At 45.4% G+C, this 12,049-nt stretch overlaps 1 protein-coding gene across 3 annotated transcripts in view; it reads left to right on the forward strand.

Annotated features, from left to right (window-relative positions):
* The window catches only part of afap1 (actin filament associated protein 1), a 107,762-nt gene extending 97,026 nt beyond the window's left edge, over nt 1-10,736 (forward strand). For 2 of the 3 annotated variants that reach the window (XM_023982293.3, XM_023982292.3), the window contains exons 12-18: nt 2,199-2,313; nt 2,770-3,009; nt 5,203-5,338; nt 6,584-6,748; nt 7,214-7,404; nt 7,882-8,049; nt 8,294-10,736. In XM_023982293.3, the coding sequence (XP_023838061.1) occupies nt 2,199-2,313; nt 2,770-3,009; nt 5,203-5,338; nt 6,584-6,748; nt 7,214-7,404; nt 7,882-8,049; nt 8,294-8,320 (1,042 nt within the window). In that variant the 3' untranslated portion in view covers nt 8,321-10,736. The remainder of the gene's footprint in view (nt 1-2,198; nt 2,314-2,769; nt 3,010-5,202; nt 5,339-6,583; nt 6,749-7,213; nt 7,405-7,881; nt 8,050-8,293) is intronic. The other variant, XM_023982294.3, reaches the window with a different exon arrangement.
* Nucleotides 10,737-12,049: the final 1,313 nt, after the last annotated feature.

Genomic DNA, 12,049 nt, shown 5'->3' on the forward strand with positions numbered 1-12,049 from the left:
AGAGATGTTAGATCGGGTTCAAGTCCGGGCTCTGGCTGGGCCACTCAAGGACATTCAGAGACTTGTCCCGAAGCCACTCTTGCGTTGTCTTGGCTGTGTGCCTAGGGTCGTTGCCCTGTTGGAAGGTGAACCTTTGCCCCAGTCTGAGGTCCTGAGCACTCTGGGGCAGGTTTTCATCAAGGATCTTTCTGTAGGTTGCTCCGTTCATCTTTCCCTCGATCCTGACTAGTCTCCCAGTCGCTGCCTCTGAAAAACATCCCCACAGCATGATGCTGCCACCACCATGCTTCACCGTAGGGATGGTGCCAGGTTTCATCTAGACATGACACTTGGCATTCAGGCCAAAGAGTTCAATCTTGGTTTCATCAGACCAGGTAATCTTGTTTCTCATGGTCTGAGGTGCCTTTTGGTAAACTCCAAGCGGGCTGTCATGTGCTTTTACTGAGGAGTGGCTTCAGTCTGGCACTCTACCATAAAGGCCTGATTTGGTGGAGTGCTGACGAGATGGTTGTCCTTCTGGAATGTTCTCCCATCTCCACAGAGGAGCTCTGTCAGAGTGACCATCGGGTTCTTGGTCACCTCCCTGACCAAGGACCTTCTCCCCTGATTACTCAGTTTGGCCGGGCGGCCAGCTCTAGGAAGAGTCTTATTTGTTCCAAACTTCCATTTAAGAATGATGGAGGCCACTGTGTTCTTGGGGACCTTCAATGCTGCAGCCATTTTTTTGGTACCCTTCCACAGATCTGTGCCTCGACATAATCTTGTCTCGGCGCTCTACGGACAATTCCTTCGACCTCATGGCTTGGTTTTTGCTCTGACATGGACGTTCAGGTGTGTGCCTCTCCAAATCATGACCAAGGCGGACTCCAATCAAGTTGTAGAAACATCTCAAGGATGATCAATGGAAACAGGATGCACCTGAGCTCAATTTCGAGTCTCATAGCAAAGGGTCTGAATACTTATGTAAATAAGATATTTCAGTTTTTTATTTGAAATAAATGTGTTAAAATTTCAAAAAAACTTTTTTTTTTTTAAACTTTGTCATTATGGGGTATTGTGTCTAGATGTATTTCATACATTTTAGAGTAAGGCTGTAACATAACAAAATGTGGAGAAAGGGGTCTGAACACTTTCTGAATGCACTGTACTTTATCACTCTATTGGGGGTCTCGGAAAAAGCAAATCATTTGTGTGGCAGATAAGGTATGCGTGCGGTTTTTGAATCCCAAAAAGTATGTGTGTAGTTCCCTCAGCCGGCCTTGACCTCATTCAGTTAGGAATGGACATCTCTGGACCAATGTTTTTCCCGCTCTCTGGCCATTTGATGTGTCACTGACCAACAGGGTTTTTACAAGAGCACTGTGTGCAGGCCAGCCCTGCCCACACAATAACACAATACACTTTGCAAGGGCTGGATAAAGCGTTTGCATACCCAAGGGAGTACTAAATGCCTGAACTGTTAGTTGTATGATGCAGGCAATATATGAGACAGCTATACACTGAGTGTACAAAACATTAAGGACACCTGCTCTTTCCAAAAAATAGGCTGACCAGGTGAATCCAGGTGAAAGCTATGATCCCTTATTGATGTCACTTCCTAAATCCACTTCAGTCAGTGTAGATGAAGGGGAGGAGATATGTCAAAAAATGATTTTTAAGCTTCGGTACAATTGAGACATGGATTGTGTATGTGTGCCATTGAGGGTGGGCAAGACAAAATATTGAAGTGCCTTTGAACGGGGTATGGTAGTAGGCGCCAGGCGCACCAGTTTGTGTCAAGAACTGCAACGCTGCTGTGTTTTTCACGCTCAACAGTTTCCCGTGTGTATCAAGAATGGTCCACCATCCAAAGCACATCCAGCCAACTTGACACAACTGAGGGAAGCAATTAGAGTCAATATGGGGCCAGCATCCCTGTGGGAACGCGTTCGACACCTTGTGGATTCCATGCCTCGAGTAATTGAGGCTGTTCAGAGGGAAAAAGTGGAGGGTGCAAGTCATTATTAGGAAGGTGTCCTTAATGTGTTGTACACTAAGTGTCCTCCTATAAAGGTCCTTAATGGACAAACCTCTCCATATTCCCCACATGACTCCACATGTTATATCGTGCTTTACTTTTGGACTATAACTACAACTTTTATACTGCGAATCCCTGATGTATTATCACTTACTCATGGATATGTGCATTTTCTCCTCAGCTTCACTAGTAAACGTGTTGTATCTCCCAACCCCTATCTGGACAACCCTGTGAACGGTTATGCCTGCCCCTCTGGAATGGCACTGCATTATGATGATGTGCCCATCAATGGAACGGTAAGGACACACACACACACACACACACACACACACACACACACACACGCTGAGAAAACAAACAAATCAGTGCACATATTTCTGCAATATCTCAGCAACTCTTATATCTGGATGCTGTGTTGCTTGTGATGGCTTGCATCGGGTGTCTTTCTGTTTCTCTTCCTCTCTCGTTCCCTCTTTCTCACGCTAATCCGACTCTGATTAATAATTGTGCAAGTGCTTTCCTCTGCTCTAGCTCACGTTCCTGTAACAATAACAACCCTTTGGCTTCCTCTCTTCTTTTCTCCTCTTTTTCCCCCTTTGCTGACTTGTGTTTTTTGCTGTTTTTCAAATGTACTCCCTCTCTTTATTCCCTTTTCATGTCCTCGTCTCTTTTCTTTCTCTTTATATCTCCTTTTATGTCCTCCTCCGTTCCCTCTTTTCCTCTCCTCTCTGCATGCCTACCTCTAACATAAGGACCCAGAGGCGTTATACTCCAGCCCTGCCACCGGAGGGCGACGTCTGAGAGAGGAGGTGTTGTATGAGAACGCTGACCTCTATGAGAACATGCCTTCGCCCAAGCTGGCCGCCCGCTACTCCCCCAAGCCCAGCCGCCTAGCCTCTTCCTCCAGCCACCACAAAACCCCTGGCCCTGTTAAATCCAAATTCCTCTCCTCCTCTTCCTCAGCTAACACTAACACTAAAGCCGGTACTCAGGTGACTAACGCTCTGCTGTCTTAACCTTAACGCAACCTTAATTAACACTGTATACTTTTCTGTCATCTTAAAGGGATACTTCACCTCAAATTCAAAGTTTGAGATGTGTCATACTTCAAAAATTGTCTAAAGTCGAGTCTCTTATGCCATTTGTTGTATAGATCCTGCTGTATGCATGAATCAAAATCTCAAGGCCTTAAACCCAAATTATTTGGAGAGATTGACAGCATCTAAATTTCATCTAATAACTTTGATTTTGGAGTTAGCTCTCCCTTTAACATGTAGTATGTGCAGTGTACACCTGCTCTTTCCATGACATAGACTGACCAGGTGAATCCAGGAGAAAACTATGATCCCTTTTATTGCTGTTTCTTGTTAAATCCAATTCAATCAGTTTAGATGAAGGGGAGGAGACATGTTAGGATTTTTAAGCCTGGAGACAATTGAGACATGGATTGTGTATGTGTGCCACTTAGAGTGTGAATGGTTAAGACAAAAGATTTAAGCGGATTTGAATGTGGTACAGTAGTAGGTGCCAGGCACACTGGTTTGAGTGTGTCAGGAACTGCAACGCTGCTGGGTTTCTCACACTCAACAGTTTCCCGTGTGTATCACGAATGGCCCACCACCCAAACGGCATTCCAGACAACTTGACACAACTGAGTCAACATGGGCCAGCTTCCCTGTGGATTGCTTTCGACACCTTGTAGAGTACATGCAGCGACAAATTGAGGCTGTTCTGGGGGTTAGGGGTGCAACTCAGTATTAGTAAGGCCTTTGTAATGTTTTGTACAGTCAGTGTAATAGTGTGTCTTTGCTGAGGGAGAGGTAAGCGGTATGCCTAACAATGGGCAGGGGGAGGGATTAAATAATGGGATTTGAGTCTCAATTCTTATTACGTTTATTATTCCTACAGAAACATTTGATTTAATAAAATTGTGTTGATACTGGCCACCCAGAATCCAGGTTTTTGAGACATTATCCTCAAAATCCCCACTAGCTTAGTCCTGCTGTAGTGCAGCTCTTAGCCCCTTGTTAAAATACTCTGTCCAGGATTGAGTATCTGGTTAGAGTTAGTTAGGGTCTGAGACGTTGACCATGCAACACTTTAGCTAGAGGCCTGATGTTGGATTGAGAGGAGTAAGGTGGGGGATCGAATATCTGCAGTGTGTTAGGCAGCGTATCTGTGGGAGCACCTCAGATCACCCAGATGATAGAGGCTTTTCCTCCTTTGATCTGTGTGTGTGTGTGTGTGTGTGTGTGTGTGTGTGTGTGTGTGTGTGTGTGTGTGTGTGTGTGTGTGTGTGTGTGTGTGTGTGTGTGTGTGTCTCTGTGTGATTCCTAATAACCAATGATATTGATGCTAAAGACTGCGCCATGCATGATATAGCATCAGCTTAGATTGTATAGTATATATATATATATTTTATAGGCCTACATGGGTGCGAGTTGGAAACGCCACTAGCACCGTTACTCGCATAAGTCACACTTGGTTGAGAGTCTTTGATGTGTGTGTCTGTGTGTGTGCGTGTGCTTGCATGCAGCGGTCCGTGTGCGGTGTGTTTATGGCCAGGGGTGTTAACATGGACCCTGCACCACAAAGCCTGCGCTAGTGTTTAACGTCACTGCTAGGTGTACAACTCCGGCTCAATGGCCCTAATGCTTTCAGTAAAGCTCATTGAAGCTGAATGGTAGAGCACCACATCCAAACCCATGGTTATATAGTAGTACACCAACCACACACACACACACACACACACCACACACACACACACACACACACACACACACACACACAAAACCACCACACTTCCACATATCACACACACACACACACACACACACACTCCAGGGGAATACAGTTCAATAGGGCTGGTTTAGCCTAATGCTGGGATTACTGTGGGATTCATTTCAAAGGGGGATTCATACTTTTAGTGTCGTGTGTTTAACGCGCAATTCATTTCTACAGCTGTGTGCACAGAGTAGTTCACATGATCTTACCCACCTGGGGATTTAGATGGGCAATGTTGATTTTTATTGGAAGTGAGTTGTGGCCATTTTGAACTGTATGTTTGAACTGCAGTGTAGTGGTTTTCATTATAGCTGCAAACTGTCGTTAACAGTTTTAGGACTGTGCATTTCAACCAGATTGTGAATGCCTGCTCTCTCTCTTCCTCCTTCTCGACCAATCAGCTGAAGGGAAAGAAGGCCCCGGTGACCAATGGGACAGCGTCTAAACAGAAGGTGGACAAGAACCAGGCCAAGAAGACCAATGGAACAGCCACCAATGGAACAACCGGTGGAGCAACTGTGAAACGCAACAACTCCAGTAAGAGTCTAATCAATGTGTGTGTGTGTATTTGGGAGTTTGAGAGCTAGATAGAATGAGAGCGAGTGAGAGAGACACACACACCCATTCCCATGAGTCTTTCTATAAATCATGACACACAGTACATACCAGTGTGATAATTCATAAGCTACTGCTAGCCTGTCACTTCTAGTCAGCCCTTATACAGTCTGCTAGCTGTGATATTTAACAGTAGCCTGGTCTTAGCAGACACGAAGTCTGGCCTCCCCACTCCTCAGTCCCTGTCAAACCCACCACTGATCGCTTTCTAGGAAAACTGGAGCCACACAAAAAAAATCCGGAATTCACAAATTACAGTTGGTGGAGCAGCGGGAGTAAATATCTTTGGACGGTGCGAAGACGGCTTCCTCGAAACCATCCGTTGTAAATCCCAACCTTATGGAGGATTACCATGACATACCCAGACCAAACGATCATTCAACGTTGAGTCGATGTTCAAATAGCAGCGTGAATATTTGGCCAGGGTGACCCGTGGTTACTGGTGAGGCTAATCTTTGTGGTGAAGGTCTGTGTGTTTTCAGTAATGTGTGAACCGCGACAGTTTTTGAACCCATTTTCTCATATTTGGTCGCTTTTGTAAGCATCGTGTTCTCAGGGGATACCAACTATGTGTCATTTTGGATTTAGTGCATGTTACACAAGACTTGTTTAATGTCAAGCTAAAATAGGCCCATATTGATGTATTGATGGTTGGAGATGTCAAGTGGCGGTTTGATTGATTATTTGGTCCTTCGTAGAGGCTAATGTGCTAGTGAGGCACATACGTGCGCACACACACACACACACAGTCATACTTCAGTGGTGTGGAGAGGTTCTAGTGGCCTCTGTAGCTTAAGGCTTCTTGTTTGGTGTATTTTTTTCCGCAGGGTCGGTTCCTAGTCCCTACTCTGCTCTGTTTGATTAAGGAGTGCTTATGGGCTGATGTTTGGGTTCAATGGGTTTCTGGTCAGTTTATGCCTTGTGTAGAACTCTGATGAGCATGGTCTTGTTCTTTCACCACTCCCTCCTTCCCTCTCATAGCAATCCACCCTTCTTCACATATTTCCTTACCTCCTTTTGGATCTCATTCTCTCCTTCTCCCTCCCCCTAATCCCTCCTTCTCCCCTCCCCTTCCATTACCCGTTTCCCAGCACCTAGCACCTAATGAGCGTTTGGTTTTAACGGTGCGCAGGGATATAGAGCATAAATCCCCTCTCTCCCCTGTAGGTGCAGAGCAGTATAAGTACGGTAAGAACCGCGTGGAGGCGGACGCAAAGCGGCTGCAGGCTAAAGAGGAGGAGCTGATGAAGAGGAAGCAGGACATCAGGAACCGTCTGACCCAGCTGAAGAAGGACAGGAAAGACCTGCGCACCGCCATGGAGGCCAGCACCGGTATGACAAAGAGACACACACACGCACACTTAGACAGACAGACCGACACATTCACGCACGCACACACACACACACTGCTTTTACCAAGACAGAGAGAAGGGGGAGAGGTAAAGAGTAAGTGGTGAGAGACGAAGGATTAGACGGGGGAGAGGTGGGAGTGAAAGTATGGGGAGATGGAGAAATGATTGGAGGAGAAGAGGACGAGCGGTTTAGAGTGGTGGGGAGATGGAATGAGTGTTGGAAGGAAGAGTGGAGATGTGGGAGTTAGTGGGTTATGACGGAGGCATGGATGTGAGGATTAGGGTTAGGAGCGAGTGGTGCGGGATGGAAGACTGGTTTGGAGGGGGAGAGATGGGAGTCGTGTATCAGACGTTCTTATCCTGAGAGACTTGTCAATAAACTACAATAACGGTAAGACGGGAACCGGGAGTAAACCTCCTCCCTCTTCGTTCCTCCCTCCCCCAGGTAAGCGTTCCGCTGCGTCTCTGGTGGAGCGGCTGAAGAAGGTGGAGGACGAATGCAAGCTGAAGGAGGACGAGAGGGTGAGCCTGGAGCTGGAGCTGACGGAGGTCAAGGAGAGTCTGAAGAAGGCCCTGAGTGGAGGAGTCACCCTGGGACTCACCATTGAGCCCAAGTCTGGCACCTCCAGCCCGCAGGTTAGACCTCAATCAATCACATTTATTTTATAAAGACTTTTAACATCAGCAGTTGTCACAAAGTGCTTTACAGAAACCCAGCCTAAAACCCCTAAGAGCAAGCAATGCAGATGTAGAAGCACGGTGGCTAGTAAAAACTCCCTAGAACGGCGGGAACCTAGGAAMAAACCTAGAGGACCCAGCCCTCTTCTGGCTACACCGACCATGACCTATGGCTGAGTCTCAATACTGTAAAAAGGTGTCCTTCTCTTGAATAATGAACAGACAAAAGCATTTTGTCCATGTAAATTAGTCTTCTAGATAGTCTGAAGGGACTTTTCTTTTTACCTTGTGTGCATTTCTCCGTCTGCATTTCAAAAACTTGTCTGGTGCAAGCAATATGCCCAACATACCGCTGACAAACAGTCAACAGGCTTTTGATAAAGTGTTGAAAATGTTTCTGCTGACTCTGAATGGTGTGTATCTGTGTGTGTCCAGTCCCCAGTGTTGCTGAGGCGTACCCTAGAGAACTCTCCCATCTCCAGCTGTGACACCAGCGACACAGAGAGCTGCTCTACCCTGCCCGTCAACAGCGCCTCCCTCCTCCGCAGAACGGCCAATCAGAAACCCTCGACCGTCCGCGGCCACGTCCTCAGGAAGGCCAAGGTGAGACAGAGTTACAGAGAACACACACACGGAACACAGTCAGCACTCAGTCAACTGCATTGCCACACAACTGACACACACACATCTATTGCCACACATCCCAGCCCAGTCCAATGACTATACTGAATTTGCATTTAGTTGCATGTAACTGTAAGTGCATGCGTTTGTATGTGCTGTATTGTTTGCATGCATTTGCATTGATATCCTGACACCCAGGCACAGTCATTGTTCCCTTTTGTTGCAGGAATGGGAGATGAAGACAGGCACATAAGCAGAAACTCTTCACAACGATCCTATTGTACTAGCTTATTTTTTGTGTGTGTGTGTGTATATATTTATTTACTTTTCACGTGGGGAAGAAGGTTGAAGAGGAGGACACTACAATCGTAGCATAGCCAACCAGAAAGACAATAAGGACAATGCTGATTTGAGTATACTTTATTTCCAAAACATAAAGAAATAGCACTCTTTTTCTAGCTTACTATTGTATAATACCGTGTATTATATCTGGCATGTTTGAACCACTCTGTCGTGCGGTTTGGTATTCGTCCAATCATTTTCTTTCTTTTCAAGCAGACATCCAATCATAGACGGTCTTCTGTGATCTGTTTCTCCATCACATACAAATCTGGTTTCTACAACTCTTGGGCTTCAAAAATCAAGTGCAAAACCAAGTATTTATTTGTAAATGTTTATTAAGTAAACATCCCTGTGATTATTTATGTTGATAATATTTAATGCTTGTTTTATAGTGTAGCTGGCTCTCCGTAGGCGCCCAGGTTGTCTTTCCTACTCAGTTGGAGGCTCTCTAGTTCACGAGCATATGTTTTCGAGTGGTAACTGCACTGCGCCACTAATGTGCACGTCATCTAAATGGGTTAATCGAATCATCAGTCTCACTGTTAGGCAATCCGGATGATTTGCAGATCATCGAACCAGCAACGCACCTACTCCCTACTGGTTGATGCTTGTGAGTGGGCCGTTGGAACGCTCCACTCAGTGAAGTGCAGGTCAGGCTAAGGCGTGGTCCTGTCCCGGCGAGTTGGAAAACTCCTAAAACCTCAAGTAACGTGGCCTCTTCTATTTAAGCTTGACAACCAGGAGCCTCGGCCCAGCTCTTTTAATCATGCCACTGGTGTACTGTAGCCCTGTGATCTGATCTGGTGTGTGTGTGTGTGTGTGTGTGTGTGTGTGTGTGTGTGTGTGTGTGTGTGTGTGTGTGTGTGTGTGTGTGTGTGTGTTGTGTGTGTGTGTGTGTGTGTGTGTGTGTGTGTGTGCGCGCGCGCGTGTTGAAACGTCTCCAAGGCACATTCCAACCCCATCACCAATACACTGTTAGAAATAGAGGCCTGTATGGTCAGAAATACTGTGTGTTCTCCGCTTCAACCAGAGACTGTGACCTTGTTGTGGATTCTTGAACTTCCAACTTCTACTGTAGCAACACGTTTCAGCTCATGCACACCACATAGGCACGCGCACGCGAACACACAAACGCACACATTTTATGTAATTTATTTCTCATGGTCCTTTCGGTAATGCTTTTACCACATCTACAGTACACTGCAAATACTGCCATATCCACACAGCTCAGTGTAACCTAACCACTGTGCTTTGTAGGCGTGAGAAGTAGCATGTTGATGTACTACTGCAAACAAGCTACGTTTTTACCATTTACTCAAAGGCACATTTACCTTTTAAAACGGCTGGTTTGTGGTGTATTTACTGGCCTGGTTGGAATACGAGGCTGTGTATAACAAAAATGGCCACCAATGGAGGTTTCTAATCCGATCGCATATATAAGCAGCGTTTACCATGAATGGGATCTCCGCAAACCTGAGAACATTCCCTTTAAAAGGGACGGTTTACCCAAAACACAAAATTACATATTGACATATTCCTTACCGTGTAGGCAGTCTATGGACAAGGTATGACAGCAATCCAGGCTTTGGATTAGTTTCCCTGGCACCGTTTCCACATGCTAACGTTTTAGCATTTGTGGCACAAATCCCATTGAAGCCATGGGACCAATATTAGCATTTTTCGTGCATCAAGTCCAAATCATCCAAAAGTATCAAAATGTTATTGTGAAGCTCACCAAACGTCGGTTATAGATGATTTGAACATGATGRGAAAAATTCTGATATCGGTCGCATGACTTGAATGGGATTTGTACCACAAATGCTAAAACGTTAGCATTTGGAAACGGTACCAGCCACTGCCAGGGAAACTAAACCCAAAGCTTGGATTGCTGTCATACGTCATTTTGTAATTTGGGTGAACTACCCCTTTAAAAAGCCACAATGTCTATAACCTGCGATGGGATTGAATCGCGGCCAAAGTCCCACTAGACGGCAAGCTAGAGCTAGTCATAGTCACCACGAGATGAGGGAGAGGAGGACAAGTTAAGCGTCTATTCCATTTTGAAAGCCTATCTTCTCTGTATAAACACCTTCAAAACTGAAATGGGACAAGAGGATATGTCAGTGAGAAAATGTGAACCCACATTGCGGGAGGGGAGATTGGGGGGGGGGGGTGTATTTGGGTGTGGGCAGAGGGAGTAGGGGAGAAACAGCAACATTGTTTGTTTTGCACCTTAGACTTTTCTACTCCATTCTCCTTCTTTTGACAGTTGCCAACTCGGCGACGAACGGCTGTAAATAAAAGCAATAAACTTCTTTCCAAATGTCCTCTTTCCTTGTTTATTGGTGTTGGGCTAGCTGTGTAGTCAGACCAAATGAATCTTAAAAACTCCATGAAAATGTTATTCTGTATATTCTCAAAGAGCAAAGCATTGAAAGAAATTACCCAAGATACAGTATATGAGAAAACAGTCGTTCCAAACATGATCTAGCTTAATACCTGCTAGCAGGTGAAACCATACTAGTCACATCAATGCAGGGATAAACCCAAGAATCTGATAATAAACTGAGAAATCATAGTGATGATTGCATTCGATCCGAATTCTCTTGTCACTTGTTTTCGATCTGTAAAATGTTAGAACTAGATCTGCTAACTCTTTCTCTCCTGTTGATTGGCTCGTTTGTTCGGATTCCTCTGGATGGGTCTGAAGCAATGGGGGGCTGACAGGAGGCAATGGCTCTGAGGTTAAATTCCTGCCTTGTWACCATAAAGTTGTGGGGTCTTGACCTTTAGTGTACATTTCTGACATGTTCCACAACTGCTGATGCGCTCCAGAGGTCTAAGGCACTGCATCTCAGTGCAAGAGGCGTCACTACAGCCTCTGGTTCAAATCCAGGCTGAATCACATCATGCCGTGATTGGGAGTCCCGTAGGGTGGTACACAATTGGCCCAGCATCGCCGGGGTAGGCCGGCATTGTACCTCAGAATTTGATCTTAACCGACTTGCCTCGTTAAATAAATACAATGAGAAGTGAAGGAGTCTGGTGTAAAGTTCTTACCTTGAAGTTTTCTCCCCAGTAAGCACAGGGTTGTAGGTTCAAGCTTTTAACCAATCATCAGTGGGTCACATTCCACCAACTGCCATGACATCCAAGTGCAATACCTTGGCACTAACCCACAACCCTGTGCCACCAACTCCTTCATACTTGAAATGCTTGTCTTCGCGTGCTTTACATCGACAGGTCTGCAAAGGCTCATTGAAGTACAAGAGATGTGGCTCAACCCCATTAACCCATCAAATCTGCTCGTTGGTGATGACGTGTTTGTCATTCACTTGATGAAACCCCTTCAGTAAAGTTTGATTTGAACATTCCAATCGATCCGTCGGGAATGCGCAAGATATTGGGAACAGCAGGATTGTTAGTTTAATTTCCATGTGTGTCATGACTAAGTGGATATTTACTGCAAGTTGGATTAGGTTTAATTAAAACCGAATTTCTCAAACCTCTCCTCTTTCTCAAACCCACAGCCATTCCATGTACTTTCTCCATTCCAGAGCTAGCATAGCTGAGTCAACTAATCATCAAGAATTTGAAGTCAAATCTTTATTGAACAGATCAAATGACGACAATAAACACG

The sequence above is a fragment of the Salvelinus sp. IW2-2015 genome, linkage group LG37 (assembly GCF_002910315.2).
Source record: "Salvelinus sp. IW2-2015 linkage group LG37, ASM291031v2, whole genome shotgun sequence".
In the NCBI taxonomy this organism is placed as follows: domain Eukaryota; kingdom Metazoa; phylum Chordata; class Actinopteri; order Salmoniformes; family Salmonidae; genus Salvelinus; species Salvelinus sp. IW2-2015.